General features: G+C 38.8%; 1 protein-coding gene across 3 annotated transcripts in view; it reads right to left on the bottom strand.

The window, feature by feature from the left end:
- Papolg (poly(A) polymerase gamma) overlaps positions 1-12,314 on the bottom strand; it is a 31,556-nt gene extending 19,242 nt beyond the window's left edge. Inside the window, exons 1-7 of one of the 3 annotated variants that reach the window (XM_063229457.1) lie at positions 12,049-12,314; positions 11,357-11,912; positions 8,147-8,308; positions 6,516-6,582; positions 5,707-5,788; positions 5,375-5,484; positions 4,365-4,418 (exon numbers count right to left, since the gene is read on the bottom strand). In XM_063229457.1, coding sequence (XP_063085527.1) covers positions 4,365-4,418; positions 5,375-5,484; positions 5,707-5,788; positions 6,516-6,582; positions 8,147-8,301 — 468 coding nt within the window. In that variant the 5' untranslated portion in view covers positions 8,302-8,308; positions 11,357-11,912; positions 12,049-12,314. The remainder of the gene's footprint in view (positions 1-4,364; positions 4,419-5,374; positions 5,485-5,706; positions 5,789-6,515; positions 6,583-8,146; positions 8,309-11,356; positions 11,913-12,048) is intronic. The other 2 variants (XM_003467514.5, XM_063229458.1) reach the window with 2 other exon arrangements.
- Between the last annotated feature and the right edge of the window lie 2,728 nt (positions 12,315-15,042).

The following is a 15,042-nucleotide window of genomic DNA, read 5'->3' as shown; positions in this document are numbered from 1 at the left end:
GTTCTTAGAAATTAAAAGTATGACAGCAGAAATGAAAAACAATGAAGTTTTGGGACTTCGGGAGAACATGGCAGATAGATAACAGCAGCTATGGAGGCTCTCTGAGATACCCAGCTTAGAATCCAGGAATGGGGCAGTGTGAGGAGTCCGAAGCAAGGGGAGATATAACCTGCCAACCCAGGAAGGAACTAAGCTGGAAGAAACCAACTGGAAATTCAATCCCGGTGCTATAACCGGAACAGATAAAATCTCAGCGCAGAAGCTGGAACTCGTGCCTCTGGAAGCCACAATTTGAATTTCCTGCTGCTGCTGCTGCATACAAATTGGCACAACAGGGAGAGAAATGTGCGAAAGCTCTGAGAGCGGGAATTGGCAAATGGAGTTGAAAGTAGGACTGGCAGGGAGTCCTGTATTGACCTGTGGTGACTGAGAGGAACAGGGACCGTTCCATAGACTAGGAGGCTCCAAAAGAGGACATTCTGGGACCAGGCAAACTAGCCAGAACAGGACGCTGCAGTGACTTTAGTCACATATTCCCCTCTCAAGCAGAAGTGGTGGGGAGCGCTTGGCCTGGGTGACACCACGGATTAAGACCCAGTAGGCTAGCCCAAACCAGGTCCCAGCGCCTGGCGGTGCACCCTAGCAGTGAAGCTGTCAGTAAGTTGATCTGGAGGAGAGGGCCCAGCAGAGGTTGCCCAGGTCTGTGTCTCCCTAGTACACTGCAGTGGGCGGGAATACCTAGCTGACGGATTCAAACAAACTGTAATCGACAAAGAAAAAAAAAAAAAACTGGGCCTCCTATATATGCTTATATGGAAGAAACAAAAAGTATGGGAAGAGGGAGCAACAAGAAAGGGTCCTCAGTCCCCAATACGGATCCAGGAAAGGTAAATGCAAAAGAGAATGAGGACAGAAAACATGCAATAACGGACACAGCACCAATACACATAAAGCAGTATGTCTGGAGCCTCATAGACAAGTTCAAAACTGAAGTATTTAATGAAATAAAGCAAGATATAAGTAATATAGTTAGAGAAATGCTAAGCATTGCCCAAGAGAAAACAGATGGTGGAATGGAAGAACAGAAAAAAAAGGGGAGAATGTTTGATGGAGAAAATAGAGAAAACATAGAATATGTGAAGCAGGTTCAAAGAGATAACCAGGAAACTAATAAAAACTCTATCGAAAGCTGGCATAACTAAGGATAGATTATCTGAACTGGAGGGCAGATTTGTAATGTGGGAGCATGAAATGAAAAACTTCTTAAAAATAACAAGAAAACAAACAGCAATAATACAAAGGTTAGAAGATGATAAGAGGATCTATAACTTAAGAATTAAGAACATAAAAGAAGAGGTAGGGACACAAACAAATGAACTACAAAAGCTATTCGCAGAAATAATCCAGGAGAATTTCCCTAATTTAGCAAAAGGTAAAGATACTCAGATGTATGAGGCATACAGGACCCCAGCCACCTACAACCCAAACAGAGCTATACCCAGGCATGTAATAATCAAAATTCCAGAAATCCAATATAAGAACAGAATATTAAAAGCCACCAGAGACAAGAAACAGATCACTTACAAGGGAACACCCATCAGAATTACAGCAGACTTCTCGGCACAAACCATCAAATCATGAAGAGCGTGGGGGGAAATAATTCAAGCTTTGAAAGATAATAACCTCCAGCCAAGATCGATATATCCTGCACAACTGTCCCTAGAAATTGATGGAAAAACAAGGTACTTCCAGGATAAAGAGGAACAAGGGGAATTTGCAACCACCAATTCAACTCTACAGAGAATACTGCAGGATATTCTAAAAAAGAAAAATACCAAGATTCCAGAAACAGTGGCAGAGAGGCCACAATGAATGGAGCAGAAAGCGAAACGAAGAAGACAAACTGACAACTAACAACAGAAAAAGAGCTCAACAGAAATGAGGCAGAGAAGGTTGGATGGTAGGAACAGTTATTTTGGAGAAAACAAGGTATCATAATAGCTAGTGCTGATTTAGTATCATCTTGTTTTGAAGTCCCATCAAGCTTTTATTCTTCTGTCTCCATCGGTCTTAACATGTTGTATCTTATTGGATTTTATTATATGTGATAATATGAACAAAAACTTTTATAGAGAAGGAGATAATACAGAAACCATTGTTCATTTTCTGTTAGTTGGTCTTAAATACCCTGTAATACTTTCATTCTCTTGAATGGTTTTACCTTGTCTTGATAAGTTTGATGCTGCAGTATACGAAGTTATACTCAAAGATTTGAAGGAAAGTGACACTATGGTAACTACTTTTATATCGGGGTACCTTGTGGTGAAACACTATTTTGCTTAAATGGTTATGTTTTGACCTGCGCTGTTTTGTTGTTATGCCCTCTTTTATCTCAATCTCCTTTTTTTATTTTTATCTTTTTAATTAAGGGAAAAATAAAAAATAGCAGGATATATTATAGTAACCCATTTTGATTTCCTATTAACTTGATTTGAAACCCTGTATTGCTCTCACCATCTTGTTTTGACTGATTTGCCCCTATTCTGTTTTGCTTGATAGTACTAAGTTCAAAAGTATAGGCAACAACTGTGAAGACAATAAGATTCATTTTGACGCCCATTTTGGTTGACTATTATCTTCTTTTGAAGTCCTGTAATGTCTTCAATGTTTTGGTTTTATTCTTTACTATTTTGTTCAATTTTATTATAACTGATGATATAAGCAATTCTTTTTAAGATAGCAAGAGGCATTATGGGAACCATTGTTGATCACCTTGTATTTTGTTTTTACACTATGTATTATGTCCATCCTTTTGATATGACTGACTCTGTTCCGTTATGTCACATTTGGTTTTACTCTCTACAAAAAAAGTAATAAGAACTGTGGGAGTAATAAAACCCAAAATGTATAATTGTCATTGTACAAAAGAGAAGAAAAGAAAGTGCTCTAAAGGATATAACTGCATGTATATTTAAGTGTATAAGATAGATAACCATATTACTGAGTTTTTGTTGGATCATTGAACAGAACTGTTTGCAGTCTCACTGTCCACTTTGTATGCTTTCATTTTGTAACTTGAACAACTATTTCTAAGATGACAATATGTAATCTATTAACTAGTGATTTCCTACTGTTTATTTTTTTCTGAAATTCTGTATAACTTGTACCCTTTTTCCTTTTCTCCTTAAATAAACTTAAAAAAAAAACAGCGAAGTTTTAAAGGTAAGAAAACATCAAAGAGCAGAACAAAAATATAAAGATGTGCTTGATAAGTAGAAAGGAAGAGATTTAAAAAAACATTTTAGAGGCCCAACATTCAAACATGAGGGGTTCAATAGACAAAAAAAAAAGAGACAGAAAATTCAACAGAATTCAGAAAAAGTTCTAAGAACTGAAGGACAGTTTCCAGGTTCCAAGAAGACCACCAACTCCTAGCACATTGGTTGAAAACACACTGTATTATTAAGAAATTTAAAATGGGAAGAAAAAGGTTATGCTTCCCAAAAGACAAAAACTGATCATAAACAAAGAAAATCAAGACTTCCTAACAATTCTCAACACTCCACAGAAGCGGGAAGACTATGCAAAAAGGCCTTCAGGTCTTCTTACCTGGAATGCCATTTACTCAGTCAAATGATCGATTTAGTGAAGGAAAAGAAGACACTTTTAACTATACAAGGTATAAAAAAAGAAGTGCTCTTTTTTCATGAGGCTACTGGCTAAGCTCCGCTAGATAGAGTAAATCAAGAAAGAAAATTTTAGAAGAAAGCAAAATTCCAAGATGACAATAAAGGAAGATGCCAGGACAGCTGCTTTTCAGTCATGAAAAACAATCAGTTTTGACTGGAACAGGTAAGAAGCATGAGTAAGATTTTTCTTCAAGATGACAATACCTGATAAATCTAAATTTGTTAAAAGGGCCAGAGACAATTAACTAGGGAAGACTGGATTTAAATTAGCCCTATTTTTTAAAAAAAAACCACACAATATCCAAAATAATTATTAACTCCTAAGGAAAAAAACAGTATTGGCAGGCAAAGAATGGTATTTACTATACTTGGTACTCAATAGAATTCTATTTATAAGATAATAATGTAAACACAAACTATTGTTCCAAACAAAATTATAATAATACCATTATTTTAGGAGAGCATGGTAATGAGAAAGACGTATATAAAAAAATCATGGGTGTAGGAATGGAGACTGATACGTTTCCTATGATCAGCAGCAGAAATAGGAAAAAGGAAAGTGAGGAGCAGTTTAAACTGATTCCTTAAGATACGAGTCTGTGTTAAGTCTCATTTAAAAACAAAACATAAACCTTATGGCTTAGTGTTCAAATATAAAACCAGAAAAATATTTACCTCAATGCCATCAAATTCAAATTTTATGACAGGTACAAAAGCATCTTCAACAGCCTACAAAAGAGAAAAACAATTATAACACCAGTATAATCCTTCCTCTGCCCTCATTAACTGCCAGTGTCTTTGCTCTCAATTTGTACTTAAACTCAATAGAAAAAGAGAAAATGTTCTTGATCTTACATTCAAGTTAAGCACTTCTATTTTGTGACCTGGCATTTAAGATACATAAAATGTGTATAGCAGTAGTTATCTAAGTATTATCCCACTAAAATGTGTGTCAGAAATTGGATGGCAGAACTGATGTCATCAAAGTACTTAGTATTTCCTTGGTCTAAATTGAAAACTCAGTATTTGGAAAGAGCACTGATGTTAGAAATTTAGAAATAATAGGAGCTGATGACTTCAAAAAAATTGTATCTGAGGACTAAGGTCAATAAAAATTATTGGTACTGAAATTTTATTTGCTGAATGAATAGCTGGCTATATATACACATATAGTTAGTTATTAACATAATAGAATCTGTAAGTTGGTATATATCAACCATTTATCAGATTTTAAATGGCTTATATAAATTATTTCATTAAAAAACCTTATAAAGCCAGATATGGTGACACATGCCTATAATCCCAGCTCTCGGAAGGCTGAGGCAGGAAGATCACTGTGAGTTCAAGGCCAGTCTGGGCTACAAAGTAAGTTCAAGGCCAGCCTGAACTGCATAGTGAAATCCTGTCTCAAAAAGATAAAAACAAAACAAAAACCTTGTAAAAATTATCAATACATTTATTTTCTATAGATGAGAAAATCAGCTCAAAGAGAACAGGTAACTAACTGGACCAAAAATTAAGAGCTAAAACTATCATATTCTAGATGCAATTGTACCTCTGTATAACTATAAAGTCTATGATCTCAAGACATAGCAACTTCTTAAGTGGTAATTCAATAATCATAAGACTTAGCTTTTAAAGGCACATTACTAAGTTCAAAACAGTAAATGCCAAAAAATACTTACTCTTAAGTTTCTAATGCCATCTTGGTGTTTCAGTTTTTCAAAGAAAGACTGAAAAAAGTCAGATCTCTCTACATGTCGTGGAGCCACACAAAGTGCATCAATGTCAGCTCCTACAAATCAAAGTATTTTTTATTAAGAAGAGATCAGTATTTTCATTAAAGTTCATGTTAATACACAAAACAAAGTATGGAAAAGGAATACAACAAAAAGTTATCTGGTTAGCATTAAGTAGTGAGATAATGTGAATTTCGTCTGCTGTATTTTCTGCAAATGACAAAATATGTGTTTATTGAAAAATTCTTATCATTAGGTCATAACAGAAAAGCAGTTACCTTTGGTGTGTACTCCAAGCCTGTATGATCCAAATGTGAAAATTTTACCACCAACAGTAGCCACAACAGAAGGGGGAAGATTCTAAAATAAAATAAAGCAAAACACAATCATTTAAGTTGTTAGCATAACAAGTACTCACATGCATTCTGCAATTTACTAAGCAAATTATATAGGATCAGTACATTTATGAATCCAACTGCCAATTTACTTCATAACCCAATCTCCTTTCCATGCATTTGCCATTGTCCCAAAACAATGGGATCATCCAATCTTGAACTTGAATGTCCAAAACTGTGAGCTAACCACACCTCTTTTCTTCATAAGTAGCTATCCCAGGTATTCTGTTGTAGTGATGGAACACAGATGAATATAAATTTATCACTCAGTTGAACATGCTCTACCCAATTCTAGTACAACTTTAAAAATATTCATAGCAGTGATTTTGTAATAATGAAAACTGCTATATTTAAAATACGCTTAAAACTCAAGACTCTGCTATGCCCCACGACAGGCCAGTGTTACCATATATATTATTTCATGATAAGCCTCAGAACCTGCTTTTTAAAGTAAAATTTAAATATTTATTTACATTTGGTCCACTACATTTTGGTCCACAAGACATTTATGTGGACATGCAGCTATAATTGGCTATTTCTACAGTAAACCTTGATCTACTTAGAAACTCAAGCATCTAGATAATTCACTCCCAGGCTCTAATATTTCAGATAATTCTCAACTCTTACATGTTACTGCCAGATGAACGATTAGGAAATACTGAAACAAATAATTCCATGTAGCATAATCTTACCTTGCTCTCACTGACATCAGAAATCCACTCTTTTACTAAATTGTTCAATTTGCCAAGAACAACCAGCCTATAAGGACAAAGTAAGATTAAAACCTTAGATTAAAATTTAAAAAAGAAAACAAACGCTATTAAAGAAAGGAACACGTACGCAATACCGGTGTGTTGGCACCAGGATATAAGCAAATATGCTTACATGTGCTAACGTTATCATATATAATGATACACAGCAGCACATGGTTGGTGTTCTCAGATTCCCAGAACACCAAAGAGATAATTTATCTGATAATAGTATTTTGGCCTTTGAGCTATTTTCAAAAATCAGAAAAGACTAGCATTTTCTCACTGCCTAACCTGACTTTGGGAAAATTAAACTGAATAAATTAATTGCTAACTTTTAAAATGAAATAATATTTAATAAAAGCAGTTGGCATTATTATTATTATTATTTTTTCTCTTTCTGAGGCAGAGTTTTGCTATGTAGTTCAGGCTGGCCTTGAGTTTACTTGGTAGCCCAGGCTGGTCTTGAACTCACAACAATCCTCCTGCCTCAGCCTCCCAGGTGCTGGGATTACAGGTGTGTGCCACCATGCCCAGCTGCAGCTGACATTATTAAAACCAATCTGCAGTCAAGGTATAAACAAATCCACATTAAAAAAAGAAAAGCAGGGTTTAGACACCTTAAAGATGGCATGCTGAACTCCTGATATATCCAAACTTTCTCCTCTCTCTGTCTTCTCTAGAAAATGGACTCCATCCTTTAAGGTGCTGAGACTAAAAACTTTGGCATCACCTTGAATCCTCTCTAAGACTGTCATAAACGATCCTCTCTTTAAAATAAATCCAGAGTTCTACTACTATTTTTCATTCCTACTGCCTCTGTCTAGTTTCCAACACATCATTTCCTTTTCAGATTAGAATACTCTGAACCCCACTTCAGACTATTCTCAACACAGAGTGACTGTGTTAAGACATTAGTCAAATCATACCAATCTTCTACTCAGAACTCTTAGCAGCTTCTCACTTCACTCAGAATAAAGCAAAACATTTATCATGCCTCAGTTATAAGGTCCTCCGTTGCCCTTACTCTCCAAGTTCCTTCCTACCTTACAAGCCTAAATCTCTTCACTTATTTGCAGTGTTAAGATATCCAGGATCTGAATTTGCTGAATTCTCACCTCAGACTTTCTATCCAGTGTTCTCCCCTGCAACCTCCTTCACCTCCAAATTTTCCCTTGCGGCTGTCTCAGTGACATTCTCTGGAAACCTCTCACCCAGCTTTATTTTCTCATCAGTGGTTATTATGTATAACACTGTATTTATTTTACTTATTTGACTAATCATCAGTCTCCTTCTTAAACTCCACTTAAAATATAAACTCCAGGGGCTGGGGATTTAGCTCTGTGGTGTAAGCACCTGCCTTGCAAGCAGGTGATTGTGAGTTCGATCCCCGGTACTGGCAAAAAAACAAAAAAATGAAAAATAAATAAATAAATAAATAACTCCAGGAGAGCCAAGAGTTTTCTTCTTTTTGACATTTCTGTATTCCTAGGTAGCACGCAGTGAATACTCAAGGTCTGTAGAATTAACAATTAAGTAATGTACTATAAAATATTTCATTTTCAATTTCATACCTGTGATTCAATTCTTCTTCATCTTCAAACACTCCAAATGGTTTCATGGCATCAATTAATTTCTGTGTATAAATATGATCAATTTCTTTAGGACATGCCAAACTAATTGGAGAGGTAATTCCATAATGCTTTTGTTGATGCTGGCTGTCCAGCATGGTGTTTCTGTTTAGGAAAAAAGAAACGGCAAAAACTTGAAGTCATATTATATTGGTACATCAGATCTCTCAATCTACTCAGGTTAATTAAGTTATCTTAAAAGTTTATTTAGTGCTAACAGTTGGAACAGACAGTTTTTTAAGAAAGAAAAAAATTGGTAATTTATGTTTATGTTGATGAAGGGCTACTCATACACATACTGCCTCCATGGTTAAGATGTCTTTTCAAGCCAAAAGCAGCTTATGTGGGCAGCAGGACAACTGTACCAACACCATTCAGTTCAAATGCAAAGAGCATGAATGGGATCTGTGCCAGGGCCACGTTCACTACATCCTGCAGACTTAAGTCAAGTACTGTCTGATTCTAGAATCTGAAAAGCAGTCAAACACTTAAAAGAAACCTCTTGATAAAAAACAATTTTTTTTTTTTTTGTTTTCCTCCTAAAGAAACAAAAACATCCCACCAACAAGGTCCTTGTGAAATAATCTGGCTTTTAAAAAGAAATCACAACAGATTTATCCTTGGAAAACCTACACTAACATCCTTTTGCTTGAACCAGAGTTTATAGTTCTAATGTTTTGAGATTCAATAATTAACTGTTCTCTTCATTGTAGACTGGTATTTAACCATTTCACACAGAATAATTACCAAATTCTTTACACTAAATGGCAACCTTTCATAGGACACAATGAAAGTGACCCTTGGGGACTGGTGATTTAGCTCAGTGGCATAAACGCCTGCTTTGCAAGCATGGAGCGGTGAGTTTGATACCCAGTACCAATTTAAAAAAAAAAAAGTGATCCTCCATTGACCCTAGGCTTGAATAAAGTACAACACAATTCCTGAGATTTCGTGTTTACACAGACCAATGAGTTTTAAAAATAAATTTCTGGATTGTTAAGGATTGGTACAATTTTATTTTACAGTGAAAACAAACACACACACTAACCACCTAACCCTAACATCTATCCTCATGGTCTCATAAAGGGCCGTTCATACCAACAGTAAGAATGTAATCACAAAATGAAAAGCAGTCTTTTTACTTGAACACATTAGCCTTATTAAAAAAATAACACACATGGGGACTGAGACATGAATGCTAATAAATACAGGGGTGTGGCTGGATAAGAGGATCAACTTCTAAGCTTCTACAGCACAATGGGGCAACTGTAATTGATGACAACTGTATACGGTTATTTCAGAATAGTGAAGGTTTAAATGATCCCAACAAACATCTAAGATGGATATACCAATTTATCTATTTATTATTACCCACTGTATACACGAATTGCAATGTGGTGCTGTGCCCATGAACATGTACTGTGTATTTAAAAATTTAAAAACACAGAAACTATAATAATGCTTGCTTGTTTTTGGATTTTAACTGCTCAAAACATGAGTTTATCACTACTCAGTCTGCTGGAATAAAGCATGCTCCTTAAAGACTTCATCACATAAATGGAGGGTTGTGGGAGAGAGGGAAAGGGGATATAAAAAGAATTAAGATGTGGCTATGTACTACTGTCCACGCTGAATGTAACCACTAGGTACTGCAAACATGTATTAACAAAAATTTTAAAAGATTTCATAAGGATGGGAGAAGAATCAAGGAGCAGATAAAATAGACTATACTTTCCAAAATGGCTCAAAGAAAAGGGGAACATCAAAACTTTAATTTCTCTGACATTTTATTCACTGTAGAACAAAACTTTAGTTATTTCAGATTGCATTTACCTATAGATTTGGCATTCTATATTCAAAGAACTATAGAGGTGTTTTGGTATAATTTTTTTTTTTTTTCCTTTTCTTTTTGGTCTTTTTGAGACAGGGTCTCACTATGTAGTTCAGTTGAGCTCACTTTGTAGCCCAGGCTGGTCTAGAACTCACAATAATCCTCCTGCCTCAGCCTCATTATAGGCGTGAGCCATCATGCCCGGCTTATAACTTATATTTATACATATATGATAAATAGGTGGAACAGACTGATTCCTTACAAATGACCATTCACTTAATCAACAATAATTCTGAGAGGCAGGTCTCAAGTGCTATTTTACAAAGTAATAACATAAGGTTTCAAGAGAGAAAAGAGCCAGAAATCTAATTATTAAGCCTCTTTCCCCTATTCCATGCTTCTCCCTGAAAGCACCTCAGTTCAGATACTATGATCCCAGGTGTCAATTTCTTTCAAAACTCCCCAAAAGAACACAAAACAAAAAAACCAGGTGTGGTGGTGCACAGCTGTAATACCACTTACTCCAGGAGGCTGAGGCAAGAGCATCACACAAGATTGAGCCCAGCATGGACAATTGAGGGAGGCCTTGTCTCAAAAAGTTTTTTAAAATGGCTGGGAATGTATGTGGTTTTGTTTGTTTATTTTGGTGTTTTTTAGTACCCTGCACTCGAACTCACAATCACAGGCTTGCCAGACAGGCACTTGTGCGGCGAAGCTAAATTCGCAGCCCTGGGAATGTAGCTTAGTTGAAGACCTTCGATTAAATGCCGAGTGTTGGGGAGGAAGAGAGTTGGCTACTTAGATCCCTTTTGGTCCTAATATCCCAAATTTAGGGCTCTGAATCTTTCTATCTAAACAGGAAAAAAACAAAACACTCTGTATCAATATTAATGTACAAAGAGACATGTAAAAGAATATTCACTGCACACTGTAACTTTAAAAACTTCTAAATAACCTAAAATTGTCACTAAAAGGAAAAGGACTAAATTAGGGGAATCTCTATAATTGAGTAAAACACATTAGTTAATATGAATCAATTAGAACTGAAACTATTAACAGAACTCACAGATACCACGTTACTCTAAAGACGAAAAGTTGTAGAATGACAAGTGTAATACTAATTATATAAAGTTTAAAAACAAGTAAAATAATAACAACTAATAGAGATAAATACATATATAGTAACAGCATTAAATGCTGCAAAAATAAACATCAAATTCAGGACGTCTGGACCTCTGAAGGGAAGCGGAATAGGGATAGCAGAGTCCTTTAGATGTATTAGGGATGCTTGCATTTTTAAAAATAAATAGGTATACACACACCATGTTATTCTTTGGGAGAAATGGGTGATGGCTACACAAACGGTGTTTGTTATCTTGTCTTTTCCTGTACTTTTAAATTATTTCCTAGTAAGTCAAAACACAAGATGGTAATACAAAATCCTTGCAAGGACAAAAACTGTCTCTGACTTATCAAAGTATGAGCAGGAGGTATAGACGAGCAGACACCGTGGCAGGTGGGGAGGCCAAGGTGGGGACTGGATCTCAGTCTTTATTAAAGAGAAGCCCCTGGGCTGGGCCCGGTCTTTCGCTCGCTCGCTCCCGAAGACCTGAAGACAGCAGGTCGGGCTGGGAGGAGGGGGAGGCAGGGGGATGGTATTTGCGCCAATGCAGACAGGAGCAGACAGTGCTGGAGGCAGGAGTGACCGACGATTTCTCCCCACGGACACACGCGCTTCTCTCGCTCCTCCTCATCCTTGTTTGGGGGTGCCCTCAGAGGTGGGACAGCCGCGGGCAGTTGGGGACTCCGGAGTCCCCGCGTCCGGGCAGGGAGAGCCAGGTGAGCGCCAGGTCTAGGGGAGGTGCCCTTGCAGGCCAGCTGGGAGCGGGGAAGCAGACCATCAGGGCACGCCGGGGCAGGGTCCGCAGGACAGGGGACGCAAGCGGGCACCGCGACGACCATCTCTGCTCACCTCTGGCCACCTCGTCCTCTACCGCCGCCCCCCATCACTTACGCAGACATCTCTTTCATCGCTTCCTGCGCCTCCCTCCCGGCGAGTGTCTTTCACTCTGGGGTCTTTCCAGTTTCTGCTCTTCCCTTCTCCCTCTGTTTGCTTTCCTCTGGTAGCTTGTTGTAGCTCACTGGCTCGCTCACTCCCCCACTTACTATGACCGAGGCATCCAAGCGAGTAGTGAAAACACCACAAAACCGGTTCTATTTATGACAATACGGCGCGGCCGACGCCAATATGGCGCCACTTCCCAGCCTGCCTCTCGCCTCCCGCGGCCCCGCCCCTGGAGCCTTGGACCAGCCCTAGGCCACGCCCCCGCCTGCGGGTCCCGGGGGACGCTGTCGGCCCCGCCCACGAGGAGTGAGCTATGGTCCCGGAAGGCAGGAGAGAGGTGCGTCGCCTTGGGGCTCACCCTGTGTCCGCTGGGCTGTCAGTTCTGGCAGACTTCTTGGGGGGATGATTTGGAAATATGTTTTCCTCGCGCTACCAATGAAAGCATGTATATATATATATATATATATTTAAAAGATCTCAGCCTACTTAACAAATTCTATCTTAGTTCTTCCATTATGCCACATCTTTAGGCATTAACGTAATCAATTCGTCTTTAAAGGGAATTTTGTTGTGTCAAAGGTCATACCAAGGAACTTTTGACTTTAAGACAATTATCCCAGGGAAAAGCAAACTTGTAAATTAGAGGTTAACCGTTCATTCCACCTCTTGAGTGCCACCCCGACTCATGACATTCTGGCATTCAGCTGAGTGATTTAAAGTAATCGCAGCCTGGGGTGGTGGTGCACGCCTGTAATCCCGGCACTCCGGAGGCTGAGGCAGGAGAATCGTTCAAGTTCAAGACCAACCTAGGTTGCAAAGTGAGCTCAAGGTCATTACAAAGAAAGGATGTCAAGAAGCTGCTTATTCTTGAAATGTGGTTCAGAGTCACTGTAAATAGATTACCGAGTGAATACTTATTTACTTACTGAAAAATGTTTATTGAAAACCTGGTCAGTGTGAGGCACTTGGTAAACTTCAGGGATTTATTGGTGCGTGAAACCAGAAATATTCTTAGTGGAGGCAACTATTAGGTATAAGTGATATTCTCCTGTTGTGGGACTCAAGCACTTGTTTACCATGTGTCAGGCACAGGAGAAGCTTGATTCCTGCCCTGAGGAGGTTACTGTCCATTGGAGGAGAGCGTTCAATCAGATCATTAAACTACAGTGTGTTCTGTGACACCGATGGGATTGGAGTGAAAAGCCACCCACATTCCCTAGAGGAGGGGACACTGAGAGCAGGCGTGGCACACAGGTGGCGGGGAGAAGGTGAAACCTTTTCCAGACACTGTAGAGTAATAACAGCCATTGTGGGCTTTGCGCAAAGCAGACCCTAATTTGATTTCCAGATTTCCTAGTAGTTTTGTGACCTGAGGAACTTTTTTGTATTAGTCAGTGCTCACTAAAAAAAAAAAGAGATTCAATGCAAGATATATAAATATATGAGAGTTTAAGAGACTGGCTTGCTGTGGGCATGAGGTGTGGAAAAGCCCGAAAGGGCTGCCTGCGTGCGGAGATCTGAATGAGCCACTGGAAGGCTGAAGGCTTGGAGCCTGCTGCAGAGCACCGCTCGAATTGGTATCAAGAGGCAGAAAAGTCTGCACTGGAAGCCAGGAGATGGCATCCAAGGTGACTGGTGCTCCTTGGAAGAAACAGAAGCAAGGCTTCTTTCTTCCCCTCCTTTTATGCGACTCAGGGGACAATCCTGAGGGTGGGTCATCCACATCCTATGCCAATCTAATTGAGCTGGGCATTTCTTATTCAAATTGACGATTACATTACAATTTTTTTTATTTTAAAAAGTATTTTATTTGATTCATGTAACATCATACTCTTTATTCTTTTTGGAGAATTTTTTTAAAGCTTTAAAAGTAACCTTTAAATGTTGTTGTTTGTGTTAGCAGGGCATGGAGGTCTATACCTGTGATCTTATCACAGGGACTCTGAGGGACTGAGGTTGAAGGACTGTGAGTTTGAGCCCAGCCTGAGGAGTTTCCAATTTAGCAAGACTCTGTCTCAAGATTAAATAATAAATAAACAGAATTGGGGGTGTAGCTTAGCACAGAGGCTCTGGGTTCAATCCCCCATGCCCACTTTCCCATCAAACCCCATGTTAAAACAGGTGTGGTGGTACATGCCTCTAATCCCATCACTCTGGGAGACCAAGGTGGGAGCATTGTAAATTCAAGCCCAGTGTTAACTGGACTTTGTCTCAAAATTTAAAAATAAAGAAAGGTAAGACCCTGGATTCAATCCCCAGGACCAAAACACACAAATGATCTCACCCCACAAAAAAAAAAAAAATACAACATCAATGAAACGAAAAAAGTTTCCTCGTGGCCAAAATGAAGATAATAGAATTATAAGAGAATCAAATAGGAAGAGTAAAAATCCAGACATGCAAAAATTAGCACTTTATTTTCTTTTTCTCTTTCTTTCTTAATTTTCTTTCTTTTTGTCTTTTTTGAGACAGGGTCTCACTGTGCAGTTCAGGCTGGCCTTGAGCTCACTTTGTAGCCCAGGCTGGTCTCGAACTCGCAACAATCCTCCCACCTCAGCCTCCCGAGTGCTGGGATTATAGGCATGAGCCACCAGGCCTGGCTTAGCACTTTATTTTTAAAAACTTAACTTTTGACTTTGTCTTTGATCCGCCCCCTCTTTTGGGCCAGGGTCTCACTATACAGTTCAAGCTGTCCTTGAGCTCACTCTGTAGCCCATACTCACAGCAATCCTCCTGCCTTAGCCCCCTGAGTGCTGGGATTATCGGTGTCTACCACCACGCCCGGCTCTTATTTTTCTGAGTAAGCACACAATGTTGGTTGTGCTGTCCGCCGGGGATATGGCAGATGGGGCATATCTGGTCCAGGACCACCTTCCTGTCCTCTTGGCAGCTACGTGTGGGGCTTCTCTGCTGGCTCATCTTATGTCTGGGGCTCACAGGGAG

This window comes from Cavia porcellus, unplaced genomic scaffold (assembly GCF_034190915.1).
Source record: "Cavia porcellus strain 051 isolate PalLab524CR breed Dunkin Hartley unplaced genomic scaffold, mCavPor4.1 scaffold_18, whole genome shotgun sequence".
Taxonomy (NCBI): Eukaryota; Metazoa; Chordata; class Mammalia; order Rodentia; family Caviidae; genus Cavia; species Cavia porcellus.
Note: the sequence above shows the minus strand (reverse complement) of the source record. Positions and strands in the feature narration are given on the sequence as shown.